The sequence below is a fragment of the Opisthocomus hoazin genome, chromosome 2 (assembly GCF_030867145.1).
Source record: "Opisthocomus hoazin isolate bOpiHoa1 chromosome 2, bOpiHoa1.hap1, whole genome shotgun sequence".
NCBI lineage: Eukaryota > Metazoa > Chordata > Aves > Opisthocomiformes > Opisthocomidae > Opisthocomus > Opisthocomus hoazin.
This window is the reverse complement of record NC_134415.1, coordinates 69,055,914-69,071,043: the sequence shown is the minus strand read 5'-3', so window position 1 is coordinate 69,071,043 and position 15,130 is coordinate 69,055,914. Positions and strand designations below refer to the sequence as shown.

Here is a 15,130-nt window from a genome sequence, read left to right as displayed (position 1 = left end):
TAAAAAAACCCCCAAAACCACACAACAAAATAACACCCAAAAATTGGATGTTCAAAGTTTTGTAAGTAAATCTTTTCCTGTTGTGAAAATACTGGTGTGAATTCAGGCACTTTTAGGTTTGTTTTTTGTTATTGTTCCTCTAGGTTTTCCAGCAGATTTTTCCCCTTTCCAGTTTTCCAAGCCATTTCATTTCTTTGAAAATGTTGTAACAAAAGTGCTGACACTTCCAATTCAAAGTTTCTCCAATTTTTTCACTACATCAGCTTCTTTACATTCTGATTTTCAGCTCTCGGTCAGAAGAAAAAGCTAATTCTGGAACGTCCAGATCTTTCGCAGGATGAACTTTCCCCTTTCTCAGCCAGAAAGCCCCCCTGGCTGCCCCTGCCCTCCCACACCACGCGCAGGCATGCGAACTGGCTCTGGAAGAACCCAGAGCAGTTTCCACCACATCCTTCCAGCAGCCAAGACACATTTACTTCTGGTAAAGGGCTCCAAACCAGAAGACTCGTGAGTTAGAAATAAAATCATCCCACTGACAGACCTTCTCAGGGCATCTCATTAAGAGTTGCTGCAGCCTTCTGCACACCCCATGAGAAGCTGTGGCTGCTCCTCCACCCCAAAGGGTAAGCAACTGCTTTCCTTTTGAGCATGAATTTAGAGTTTAACTGAATCTAGGAACCAAGACATAGCACAGCAATAAATAATGAGCAATAAATGAACATCATTAACGATACAGTGGGACAGAGCATTTTGTGCGGAAGTAATGAAAACACCCGACAGCAGAAGTGAGCTCCATCACACCAGAAGGAACGCAAGACTTCGTACTCAAACCTACATTCAGCCCCTTCGTTTCTTGAAATGCAGGCAACCATTTCTTTTTCCTGTAACTTTTACAAGAGATTGAAAGTCCAAATACTTGAAAACATCTTTGTTGGTATTCTAAATGAACTCCAAGAACTTTTACTCTATCAGACCTGGATAGAGTTATTCTCAGAGGCCTGCCCAGCTGAATTGCCGTGTTTGGTGTGTCCCTGTCTCTGGCCCTACAAGACACCAAAAGGAGGGGGTCACCTATCAAGCACAGACATCTGTGCACAGCTGGTCCTCCCTTTGGAGTCCGCAGAAAGAAGAATTTCCACAGTGCTATTGCTCTCTTCTTGATGTAGACGCCAAAATGACATTATATGAACTGCGTCTCCAGAAGTTTATATATATGCTATTTAATAACTAATGTAACTAGGATTTTTCCTTAAAATACTACTCTCATTTTACAGTTTTCCTTTTCTACTTTTAGCTATCAGTCCTCAAAGACTTTTCTGCTTTACTTTTGGATTATTTTATTGATGACAGTTTTCTTGAATACTTTCAATGTACAATTCAAAAACTGTAATAATATCTAACTACTACAGATAAAATGTTTAAGGTATTCAGAACCTCTGAGTAAGATCTCTGACAAGATCTGTGATTCAATACTGTTATCAGGAACAGCAAGCAGCAATTCTTATAGTGCCACGCTAACCTGATGCAATTTTAAAAGAGAAGTTTAGAAAACTGTCACTTATTTGATCTGCTGAAGACACTTTTTCTAAGAAAAGATGAAAGAATGGTGGTTAGCCATTTTTTCTTGTTGTTCATTTGTTTCTTATAGGTATATGAATTCAATTTTATTGCAAGCCTTATGCTAAGTAGCTGTGCATATGTTGTAGGGTTTGTTTTAAGCCCTTGCTGTTGTAACGCACAACTATCTCAGATCAAGAAAAAAGAAGTATTTATAGCCTTCATGATCATGAAGAACAGAATGTCTCACAGTAGCGCCAATAAAAATAGTAATTCATTCTCGATCCCTCCTCCAAACTTAAGTATACAGACATACACCTTTAGTGCATTTTTTCCTGCCTCAACCCGGGCAATGCAGAGGGGCAGGCTCAGAAGCACTGGACTGGCCATATTGCAAACTGCTAATTCCAGCTTCCTCGCTTACTTATGGCAGTTTGTTCCAGTTTTACTTTCGAGCAAGCATGAGAGAAATATCAAAAGACAAAGAACAACTCTGCAGTTTCTGCCCCATCACGCATCTTCTGCCAGCACCAATTCTGGGATCAGCCTGGGAAGTGATGAGCCATTTCCCACAGAACAAAGTAATAAGTAGTTTCACTCACTCTGTGGTCCTGCTGCAGTGAAAGCCTTTTGAAAACCTAGCTGAAGAATCTCTGTTTAAAAACAGTTTTTAAAAGTTGAAGGCTGTAAAAAGGTCTTCAGACCTGACCTGAACTCTATTCCAGCTCCCCTTCACAAAGGGAGCCAGATGAAGCCATAGCATTGCCGGGGACCCCCACTGAGGTATTCAGAGAGAAATCCTGATTGAAAATAAGGGTGGACTGTTGCTCTCTGATCCTTCTGCTCCCTCGCTCCTCTCCGAGATGTGTTTGTTTTCTTTAGTCCCTTCCCTCCTACACTGCCTGGGCTCAGAGAAGAACTAGAATAGCCATCCCTTAATCCTCACTTTTTTTTAATTCTCAAAATTATTTTTCTTTCTGCAGTAACTGCACATGAGATATATATTTATATACACTTAAAGCTAACAATCCCCACTGAGTCTCACAAGCTTTTACAAGATGCTATAAAAGTATCACATGGCAAAGCAGTGATGTGAAGTCGAAAGGTGAACACTGTCCTCTGAGACCACAGATCTGTACTCTGGGCCACAAAAGTGAATAAAACGTAGTTCAAATTTAGCTCATCTCCTTCCACTGCTTTCTCTTATGTCCCTGCTGAGATCCCGACTAGTGTTTTTAAATATTTTTTTTAATTAGGCCTAATTCCTGACGTACCTGAACCAGAAGTATTAGTGCATGTTGTAGCTAGGTATATAACACACAATTATAATCCCGTTGCAAGAGCATCAATCACGTGTTAGTCCTCATACAGCCAATTTTTTAAAGGCTTGGCTTTGTTTTTAAAAACAAAAATAAGTCCCATTTACTTAAATTTAACCTTTGGGGAAAATCAATCCAGAAAGAAATTACCCAACAAGCAACCAGGGACTTTATGTGGGGGCCTGCATGATCTCCCAGTGGCTTTGAGGAATGACTGTAACTGGATTAATTTTCAATTAACATAATGAAATAAGAATGTGAGTTGCCAAAACGTGTGAAAGTGAAGCTTACAGCTCTGAATAGAGCCAGTATATAAGAAATTGACATTGATTTCCTCTGAACTCTGTTATTTTCTTCAGATCAGTTATGTGGGGTGAAAAAAAATCCCTTATTTTTCAAGGCAGAGAACTATTTACAATACTTACAAAGCCATTCCCATCTTCGTTGAGAAACGGGTACGCCTGCAGCAGAGCATTGACAACAATGTTGTATTGCTGACTGTTCGGATACCTGTGCAAAGAAGATGGAGATGTAAAAGAAATACTTGGAATTCTAGACAGCATTGACACTGTCTGGAGACTCCACTGATATCCATTAAACTGACTATTTCCAAGACTATCAATTCCGCTCCAAATCACAAAGGGAACAGCTTTAAGGTTTGCATGAAGTCTTCCTGTTGGCTTCAAGAGGTTTCAGGCCCTTAGCCTCCTCTATTTAAGCAAGCATATTAAAGAGAAGGGCTTCACACTATTTTGAAAATTTACTTCTGCAGCCAACAGGTAATGCCACCAAATAAATCTAACGATGTTTACTCACAGTGATCCTTCTAGGTATTTTGTCATGTCTGCTTGTAAGAATTCAATAATCCTTATTCTCATACTGTGATCAGGACATTTTTTTTCTGCTAATATGCACTTGACATCATAAGGGAGGTCTGGCAAAGCATAAGAACTTGTCCACTGCAACGTCTTGTATCTTGCAAAAAATGATTTCAGATTTTTTCTGTAAAAGAACAGATTATGTCACCATGATCACGTCCTCATTCTATGAGAATCCAAACAGGAAGGAAAGAAAAATACAAGCAAAAATTCAGCACAAAGGAAAGTTATTGCTGTAGAAATTCAAGGCTTCTTCTCTCAGTTTCTTCATAAAGAGTACCCACAAAAGCTGCAATCAAAACGTCTGGGGCTAAAACCAGGTGTCAATTGTGAAATGTTTTAATGAGTGGATGCTAGAAGGTGGTCACTAACTGAAAGCAGAAGGCAGAGCGGAGGAAGTCACTGGGGACTTGCTACTTTTGCAAAATAGCTTTATCTGTCATCATTTATAACACCTTTCTTACCAGTTCTGCTAACTTACTTGTGGAAATAAGCTGAACAGTTTAATTGAATAAAATACTGCACATGACATTAACTAAGACTGCCCTCCCAAAGAGGCAAGCAGCGAAGGGATGAGGGCAGTGATCAGCACATGGCTGGAAACAAAGCAGACGCAGCCCATAGGTACCCACAGCTCCCGTCCCAGGAAGAGCCACCGGTACTATTTAGAGATGTCACACTCCAGCTGGAGCGAGCCTGAGGGAGGATATCACCACTGGCTATCTGGGTGCTTCTCCCGTCCAGAGAGCCTGCCAAACCCTAATTCTGAAGGAACACAGAGAAAAGTAGAGATAAATGGAGCTGGAAGTCAATCAAGAGCCACCTACAAGGTGGAGTTGTTCTGGCAGCCCCAGACAACTTCCCAGTCACAGTAGTCCAGACCCAATAAAAAAATTTGAAATGCAAGGTGCCGAAGACATCGAAAAAGTCCTGTTATGTATGTGGTATCACTGCAATTTACATTTGCTTTAATTTAAATTGCTCTCTGCCATTTGGAAACAACTACTGGACTTTAAAAGAATTTTTAAAATAAAATGCTATGATTGTAGATGACAAGCGTAGGTGCTTACATGGTATAAATATGCAGATATCTATATCCGAATTAATTGTCTGCACTTCCTTTATATTCGCTGAGGAGACATAAGCATCACTGAAGGATGACAGAACAACCAAAGACATATAAATCAGACCAGATGTTCTCTCTCTTCTATTTCTCTCCACTAATTATGAAAGAAATTAAGACAGTTACCACAGTTGTTTAAAACTATATTGCGTATGCCTGAAGTTAGGAACCCCCCCACTTAGCAGGTGAAAGCTCCCACACAAAGAGATGTGGCTGGACTAGACATGCTCTGGTGTCCCTTCGAAGTTGTGCTAGCTTTTGAGTCTACGAAAGTTATGGAGGGAAACAGTGCTAGACTGCAGTCTAGTCAACACACACAAGTTTTCACTCTTAAAGGTCTCTACGGTGGCCTATAACCAAGAGCTAGGTATAGAAATAAGAGTTGTGAAGAGTTTTATCAAGGTCTTCATTGGGAGGTTTTTCTATGCAGCCTGATACAAGGATTAAAAAGCAAAATAAAACAAAAACCACACCGAGTAGCCAATATCTTTAGGCTGGTAAAATCAACTGCAATATCAATGCATGAACATTTGCAATAGTTTAATTTATACCACTTTGAAAGATTACTGTATATCTGGGAGGCAGATTATTTTGGGCCCCTATAGCATGAGTTACAGCCTCAATACCTTCTTGAGTAGACTGGCTTGTAACTCTCATAACCTTGTTGACCTGGTTATGCTGCCATGCCACCTTGGCATCTTTTAACATAGGCTGGTAGCTTGCAGGCTGATAAAAGCTCTACAGCCATGATATAAGTTTACCAACACCAGCACTACTGCAAATTGTGATGCAGTGCTGAAAAAAAAAAAAAAATTTAGGTACTGTCACCTGATCCTCCCAGGTAAATTAACAGTAGTAGCAGTATTCACAGTACTACCATTTCCCTATGAAAAACGTGTACAAAGTGGCCAGGGCTGCTGTCTCTCCAAGCTCACCAGATTTTGTGGGACACAGATGGTTAACAGTAGATGCAAACTTGTAGTGAACTTCTATCAGTACTTCACAGTCTCAAAAGAAGGAAAAGCTGTGTGAGAGTGACAAACACAGCCACGCAGACACATTCATATCCTTTTTTGGTGATAAATTAATACACAAATGGGAAAATAAAACCCAACCCAGATTCCAAAATCACTTGGAAATCCCTCCTGTGCAAATAAAGTGCAGATGTTCAATGTCGCATTGATAAGGATCTCTCCAGCCTGTAAGTTTGAATCCCATAGTTTCACCAACTTTACTGATGAAACTGATGTAGCAGACATACAAGTTACTACATATTATTTTCACATGCTATCATTTAAACTAGCTCAAAAATGGACAGAAGTTTAAAACTTACAGTAAATTGTAGCTTAGCAGCACTGAAATTCCTTCTGTTTCTAATACCAGTGAAGCTGAATTGTCATTTCAAAAAGTGGTAAGGTTTATCAGGTTCAGTTCAGGCAAACTGAACTATACTCAGTCCCTTGACATTTATCAGTACAACAAAAATACTCCAAATTCCATTTCTCCTCAGCCTTACCCAACACAGAAAATACTTCCTTGCTGTCCAAACAAGATCCAAAAATTCCTTTAGTCTCCACAGTGCAAGAATTGAAATATTTTACTCGCTTTTGCTGGAATCATCGCAGTTGGGTAGTCATGTTAAATATGTGCAGTAATATTTTACAAAGAAATGCAAGTTTGTCTGAAAAGAGACACAGCTCCACACGAAACTTTGTCCCCAGAAATGGTCACATGCAAACTTGTTTAACTAAAAGTACAGTTCAATTAAACTGTACGTGCACTGGGTTTTATGCATATAGCCAAAACCTTCCTTGATTGAGGAGAACAGCATTAGAGTTGGAGATATAGGTACAAAGATACATAGCCTGTTTCTAACCATCCCTCTCTAGCCTTCTATCTAGCCTGAGACAGAGATAAGGACAAGATCCCAAAATGCAAATTACTGTATCTTTTCTATTCTCTGTTCTTGAAATATTTGATGCTGCAGCTAAATCAATGCGGTGGTTACCTCCTCCCAATGTCAGTCCCCCTCTCCCCTGCTGTCACATGCCTCTACCCCTTTCTTATCGGTAGTGGGAAGCCTCTAACCCTGCAGCTAGTTACTTCAAGGAGCTACAGTGATGAAATTCTTAATTTTTCTTCTTGGTTTAGTTTTCTCACAGTTCAGGTCTCCAGAATGGAGCCTACAGGAAAGATGGGGACAAGCGTTTTAGTAGACACAACAGTGACAGGATGAGGGGTAATGGTTTTAAACTAAAACAGGGTAGGTTTAGGCTGGATATAAGGAAGAAATTCTTTACAATGAGGGTGGTGAAACACTGGAACGGGTTGCCCAGAGAGGTAGTGGAGGCCCCATCCCTGGAAACATTCAAGACCAGGTTGGACGGGGCTCTGAGCAACCTGATCTAGTTAGCGGTGTCCCTGCTCCCTGAGGGGGGGGTTGGACTAGATGACCTCTAGGGGTCCCTTCCAACCCAAAACTTTCTATGATTCTATGATTCTAATGACTCCCCATGAGGTGAGACAAACACTAGCGCCGATGAAGCAAGATGGTCTCTTTATGTTTAGCTTCAATATGGAACAGCATCCTAAGAAGCATATCTTCAGCAAGGGCACGACCAATCACAGAGCTTTTGACCACTCCGCTTTTGTAGATGACTGCTTTACTTCCCGTACCAAGTCACAGCACCATTTCACACAGCTGTTTCTTTCTTTGGCTCCATTACATCCTTACACTGCTCATGCACAGAATGTTTATTGAGACATGAAACTACAAAATAACATAACTTTGGGAGGAGCTGTTTGTCTCCTTTAGCTGGCAAAAACCCCCAAAATAAAACAAAAAACGCAACCCTCTGAAACCCCAACTATTTGAATTCTATAACCCCTAGGATCCCTGATCCCAGGGAATATCTTGTTTTACTGCCAAAAAGGCAAAGATTTTCACACACTTGCAGCATCACTTGGATCATTCTATGAAGATTTTAGATCGCACTGCAGAGAAGAGCGGTAGTGGTGAGTGACCACAGCATCACGGTCTCCGAGCTCAGTATCCATGCAACCTCACGCAGAGACAGAGCTGACTAAATCAGCTGTTACAAGTCAGTAAAACTAATCTTGTCATCAATATAGACAAATCAATCAAGATAGCTGTGCAAAGTGCAGTAGATACCCAGAAACAGGTTCAAATACTAGATCACATGATTTTGTCATTATTATGCCTCTGAGCATAGTGGTAAGAAGGATCACTTTTCTGCATCTAACTAGTTCATTTCAGAAACGAAGTGACTTACAGGCCAACTGACCACCTGCATAAAAAGCTGCGTGCCACGCGCTTTTCTTGTTTTCTGCTTTACTGAAGTCCATGAGCCTATGGTACCCATTGCAACATCTTGTATCTGCTGAAGTCCCAGCAGCTCAGAAGACAGCACAGCTGAGCAGAACTTTGCTGACACCAATGGGTTTCCATGTTCAGCACATCCAGATAGAACTCAGCACACAGGTGGAGCCTCAATAGATTCCCATTTTTCCCAGGTGAAGGTCTAGCCTTTCACATGTCCCCACCAAACGTCAGCAAGAGATTCCTGCCTGAAGTTTTGCAGGCTGGAAAAAGTCCACATATACAAAGCCAAGGAAGAAACAGAAGAGAAAAGAAAACCTGGAACTCGCAGAGGTGAAGGAAGCAAAATTCTGCAGCTGTAGAAAATGTTCCTTTTCCCTAACACACATATAATATACTTTCAACTGTACAATGATATTTAAGGTTGTAAAGGTTGTTTCCATCAAAAGGAAGAAACGATGACAGATGAATAAATATCCAAAGAAACTCTTTTTCCCCTCTAAATAGTAGGATAAAATAGGGCTCTCTTTTCTACACACAGTTCTGAGACCTGTGGCTGAAAGATTCTGATGACTTTCTCTTCATGTGCTTCACCACCATTTCGTACTTGCCAGCACAAATGTGGAGTTTCCCAGCTATTGCCTGGAGCCTGGGATTTGCAGTCTACCTAGTGCCTGATGATGTCTTTTACTTTTTCATTTCCCTCTAACCATGGGGGCAGGTGTTGTTTAGGCTGAACGAGGAGTCACCTGCAGCAGCTCTAGCTTCAGCAAGGCTGGGACGAGGGAGCCGACAGACACACTGAGGCTGCTGGTTTCCCAGAGCAGCCACACTTCCAGCTCTCCCTGCAGAACCCTTGCTATAGAAATCATCGGGTTCAGCACGAGTACAAAGTTACAGACAAAATTAATCAGCTTTAAAGAAAGTTTCAGAGATGCAAACACAACCTTCTTCTAGAGGGAGTCAAGCTTTTTTGACAGTTTCCATTCCGAGGAGCTGCATGACGTAAGTGAAGGCTCTGCACTTCCACCTCATGTGAGGGCAGCATCTGTGGGTTACAGACCGAGGAGAGAAAGTGCTCCGTGGGGAATCCGACCGACAGAACTGCCAGCTAAATCAGGCCATTTTAAAGAAACAGGGTTAATTTGCATTCACCCGTATAAGATGTGTTATACTGTACCCAAAGAATTTCACGTATTTGAGTGGGTTTTGTTGTTGCTTTTACAACTTCGCTAGACCTTAACAAGGCAATGAAGCTAGTATCTCCTGCAAGTCATTTGCAAGACTGCTTATTTCTGGTGTGGAAGAAAGGAGATTCAAATTTTTTTTTCCTGCAAACTTTCATGGAAGACTCACAGCACCATATCAATAAATTCAGCTCTGCTGACCTCAAGCGCTCCAAAACCATGAGTCCAGTTGCCCTAACTTCCAAAATACTGAGGCAATAAGCACAGAGAAGATATTATTGTGAATCTTCTAGTTAATATTCTTAAGCTTCCTGCTGCAATGACAGAGACATGAAATGCTGACTTTAAAAAAAGTGGCAGAAATTCTCACAAGCACGTAAATTGAAAGCCTAAATTTAAAGAATCTCTCCCAAACCCTACACAAACCAAACCCCACAGATACTCCATCTTCATAAAAACTGTTGTAACAATTGAAGTGAAATTATAAGGAATCATTATAACAAAGAAAGAAGAAATTACTTTTCTATTTCTTCATCAATGACCTGGATGAAGAGTTAGCAAGTTTGCTGATGACACAAAACTGGGAGGACTGGTGGATACACTGGAAGGCTGTGCTGCCATTCAGCGAGACCTGGACAGGCTGGAGAGTTGGGCGCGGAGGAACCTGATGAAGTTCAACAAGGGCAAGTGCAGGGTCCTGCACCTGGGGAGGAATAACCTCATGCACCAGTACAGGCTTGGGGCTGACCTGCTGGAGAGCAGCTCTGCGGAGAGGGACCTGGGAGTGCTGGTGGACGACAGGTTAACCATGAGGCAGCAATGTGCCCTGCTTGCCAAGAAGGCCAAAGGGATCCTGGGGTGCATTAAGAAGAGTGTGGCCAGCAGGTCGAGGGAAGTTCTCCTTCCCCTCTACTCTGCTCTAGTGAGGCTTCATCTGGAGTACTGTGTCCAGTTCTGGGCTCCCCACTTCAAGAAAGATGAGAAGCTACTGGAGAGAGTCCAGCGGAGGGCTACGAGGATGATGAGGGGACTGGAGCATCTCTCCTACGAGGAAAGGCTGAAGGAGCTGGGCTTGTTCAGCCTGAAGAAGAAAAGGCTGAGAGGGGACCTTATAAATGCCTATAAATATCTGAAGGGTGGGCGACAGGAGGAAGGGGCCACACTCTTTTCAGTGGTGCCCAGCGACAGGACAAGGGGCAATGGGCACAAACTGAAGCACAGGAAGTTCCAGCTGAACATGAGGTAGAACTTCTTCACTCTAATGGTGACAGAGCACTGGAACAGGTTACCCAGGGAGGTTGTGGAGTCTCCTTCTCTGGAGATATTCAAGACCCACCTGGACAACGTCCTGTGCAGCCTGCTGTAGGTGACCCTGCTACGGCAGGGGGGTTGGACTCTATGATCCACAGAGGTCCCTTCCAACCCCTAACATTCTGTGATTATGATATATCATTCAGCAGGGCAATCTACTACTGAAACAATAAATTGCTTCAGAAGCATTAAGACAATTTATGGAAGCAAATTTCAGTCAATCACTGCTAAAAATAATGGCCTAGATGCAATTTACGGTTTCAGAATCCCTAAATGTTAGTTGCTGTAAAGGTATAACAAAGGAAGCATCTAATATCTGTACTTCTGGACAAGACAGACAGACATAGTTGCATATGTGCATACAAATATACACATAAAAGCAATATTTGGTCTCTCGTGTAAAGGAAGCAAATTATCTGAAATAATTGACTAAGTGACAGTGTTTCAGGCCAGCTACTCTGCTTTTTTTTCTTTTCTTTTTAAAGCACATGCAGAAGTGTGTTTCTGATAAAACATGTTAAACACAGACTAACAGTATCAATGCCTGGGTAATGGGGAAGCAAAGGAAGGACCTCTGTACAGACCATTAGCCGAATGACGTGTCAAAACTAAAACACACCTGACGTGCAACTACCCAGCAGTCAGCGCAACTGCCTGCAGTCCAACCGAACCAGATACGAGAGTGTCCTAGCTAAGGAGATGTACAGCATCGTTAACAGAGCTCCGTGCTCCACTCACCTGCAGTCCTCATCAGCGGGGTGCTACTAGTTCAAACGCTGCACTGGTGCCCGCTGGCGGGTGCCCGACCTTGAGAGGGGTCGCAGCAGACAAGATGGTTTCACTAAGCCAACGGATGAATGACTGCCACCGTGCAGGCCAGCATGGCCACCTTGGAGATGGGAACCAAGTTTATTTTAAAATAAATATTCCAATTCATTGTCCTTGGTATTAGCCCAAATTTATGTGGGCACCAGCACCAATATAATGTCAATGCTGGAAACGGCCTTACTGGTATATGAACACTTGGCAGGCCCAGGTTTAGTGGAACACTGACCACATCTTCCAAATTCACAAACAGAGAAGTTCAAGGCTGTCAAGGCTGGCCAGAAGATCTGTTATCCTGCTTGTCCACGTGAGCCTGTTCTGAGCAAATTACTTCAAGGTGTTCAGACAGTAAATCTGTTACACAGCACTCAAGAGCTACAGAACACATTTTTATAGAAAGCATAAATGTATAAATAAACCTGCACCAGGACATCGCTCCTGAAGGAAAACAGCTGGACCGTCATGTTGGAAAGAGTGAGAAAGAGATGTTTTAGGGATGTCATTTGATAAACAAGCACCTTGAGTAAAGGCAGACAGGACATATAAACCAACTAATAAAAGGCTGGTTTTTCACAGCAGTGTCAGGTATTTGCAAGTAATGACAGCCTCTGTCTTAGCAACAAGATAAACACCAGGCTGCTGGGAGCCATGCAACTGCTGGTACTCCAATACAGAAAACTAAAAAGGTATAGAGCAAATGTATTTATTGAATCATCTTCTGCAGCTATCTCATTGTCTTCACAGAAAAGCACTGCTTCAAGATTGATCTTCTTGGGAGATTAACAAGAAGACTGTCTGTTTTTACTTCTGTAGTTGGTGGTAAAAATTTATTCTGCTGAGGTAACATACAAACCTCATCTGGTTATACGTATGCACAATTTCAATACATGAAAAATAAAATTATACAATTGCTGCAGCCACTTATTCTTTATTTTTGTGTTTAAACAATCTTCTTTGATATTGTTGTAATATTTAGTGATAAAGAAGAGTATACTTAACACTGTCTACCCAGGAAAGATACAAAGAAACTCTGAGCCAATTCAGCAGCACTAATAATCCATAAAAGCACCCACAAATTCACTTCAAGCAAAACCATGCCAGTTATTGAAGCTGTAGTCACATCGCATGGGTCTTTTGGGGGGTGAGGGTGGGGGAACCACAGAAAGTTCTTTTTTCAGACGGGAAAAGTGAAGAGACTGAGGCTACAAGTGTAACCCTGGCCAAATATCAACCATTGAAACCAACCCCACTGAATTAGACTGAACCCTGGCAGAATTGACACTAGAAGCACTTCTATGAACTGCTCTGCCACCAAACAAATGCATGAGGTGAGAACCCCCACTAAAGAGAAGTGGAAATCTTCCTTGTTCTTAGCTGCTTTTCCAAATCTGGCCTGGGTGATGAGAAATGGGTACCTACTCTCTTTTTTATTCAGAATAAAGCAGTACGGAGCATTGCATTTGCAGAACCACCTCCCTATACTACTACAGCTTCCTTTTCCCCATTAGTTAAGATGAAAGACTGTGGGGGCAGGGAGAAACACATGGATAGACTTCAAACATTCCAAATTTGAAGGAATGGAAAAAACCCGCAACTTGATGTAACAGAAATATCAGATTAACATTATGCCAAAATACAATAAACAGCGACCATTAATTCAACATGGAAAATCACTTCTTATCACAGCACCTAAATCTATAGGCTGGAACTTGAGTGGAAAACAAACCAACCAACCAACCCACCCAGCTTTCAAAGCAAGTATATTAGCAGAATAGACAGGGGGGTTTACTTCCATGTTCAAGACTAGGAATCTATCATTGTATTATAGTCAGAGCAACTTTTTCTCTTTCCATACTCAAATTTCTAAATCAAACATCTTGTTCAGTCCTTTACAACCTGCTTATAACTGTCAGAATCCCCTCAAGCATATAAAACCTTAAAGTTCTCCATTGGCTGCTGAAAATGCAGTGCATACTGTAGAGAAAGGAAGGCAGGAAAAAGCCCCAAAATACCGACCCTAAACTCTATAACATCACATTTCTCAGTCTTGTTCAAGTCATAGACATATCTAAATAGCAGCATTCACCTCCAAAAATAGTATATAGCTAAGGATGAGCCTAGTGCATCAGTTAATGGATGCAAAGACTCTTCAGTTCCATCCTCAGTCTTAGGCAGTTGGAAGGGCTGTTTCAGAGGAAGACATTTGCCAGCTTCTCATTTGACCTTTAAAGAGAAGACCTCATAAAATTTACTTGTATCTTCAAGATTACAGATTGTCACAGCTCCACTGACTTTTAGGGCATCTTCTGCTTCACTGAGCAGGGGCACTTCCATCTACAGCAGCAGACTTCCCTCCTCTTCTGCTCCATTGCCCCAAGGTGAACTGACATTGCTCTTTTACTGTCCCTTTCCCTTAACAAGCCGTTACGGGTGTTTAAAAGCTACTACTGGCAACATTTGCTGAGAACACTTCCTAAAGCCAGTCTATTCTGGGTTACACTGATTCACGCAACCCATTTAAAACTCTTTATACAGCACAAAGCAAATTACTTATCATTAATTAAAAAGAAGCATCCTTTGAAAGTACAGGCGAAAACCCATCATTGCAAGATCATTTTAATGGTTTATTCTGAGGGTGTTAAGTGATTTGGGTTTGTTTCATTGGCAATGATGCTGACAGGATCTTCAAGTTTGCTTTTTTTGTTCTGTTCTTCTGAAGCCTGTAGCAGGACTTTATTTTAAAAGCATTAACTATGTGATTCACGAAGTCCTCTCCTCTGTTTCCAGACAGCCTTATCCCTAACTCCTTGTTACTTTTATAAAAGTGATAAAATAGGCATTTTTACAGAGAGACCTTCCCTTATGTCAGAATACCAGACTGATGTTGAAGCCATCAGTCACATCTATGGGGAAGAAATTCTAGCAGGCAGGAATAAACGGGGGCAATGACCGGTAGAGAAAGCTTCACAAACAAGAAAACAATTACCTTGAAAGAGGAGTGGGACTCTTTCAATACTAACTGCCTATCTCAAAAGGGGAAAGCACGTGTAGGAAAAAAAAAAAAGAAAAAGAAAAAGAAAGAAAACCACAACAAAACCTCCTCCACTTGCCTCCAGTTTTTAAGACAACTTATTTTGATACCCAAGGAAAATGAGCATGCAAATGAACCAGCATGCCTGCCTTCCTAAGTGTTATATTTAAGGTGCCTCAAGCGCACGATTTTTGTTGTAGCCATATTCCATTCTGTAATGATTAATTTGCCAGAAATTGAAATTGCCATTGAAAACACATCTGTAAAAGAGGATTTCTAAAAATTAGACAAATAAAGACAAACTTGTATCTTGCCCTCTGCATGAGGCAACATGAAATAATGAGCAAGCACTGAGGATGGAGAGCAGAAAAAACACCATTTGACTATTGCATTCCGTTCAATCCTAAATTTCTGCTCCTGCTTCTTTTTAAATATACGTGAACCTGGCCTCCAATAATTAGGATCACTTTTTATAAAGTATCTGTTTAGTCTTAACCAAGCAAAAAAGTGTTTATGTCATTTTCAAAAGGTAAGGAAGATTCAGTAAATGCATTATAAA

General features: G+C 41.3%; 1 protein-coding gene across 1 annotated transcript in view; it reads right to left on the bottom strand.

Moving 5' to 3' along the window:
- The window catches only part of SAMD3 (sterile alpha motif domain containing 3), a 47,332-nt gene that overhangs the window by 22,397 nt on the left and 9,805 nt on the right, over positions 1–15,130 (bottom strand). The window contains exons 5-6 of the mRNA XM_009931972.2: positions 3,693–3,878; positions 3,302–3,386 (exon numbers count right to left, since the gene is read on the bottom strand). Coding sequence (XP_009930274.2) covers positions 3,302–3,386; positions 3,693–3,878 — 271 coding nt within the window. The remainder of the gene's footprint in view (positions 1–3,301; positions 3,387–3,692; positions 3,879–15,130) is intronic.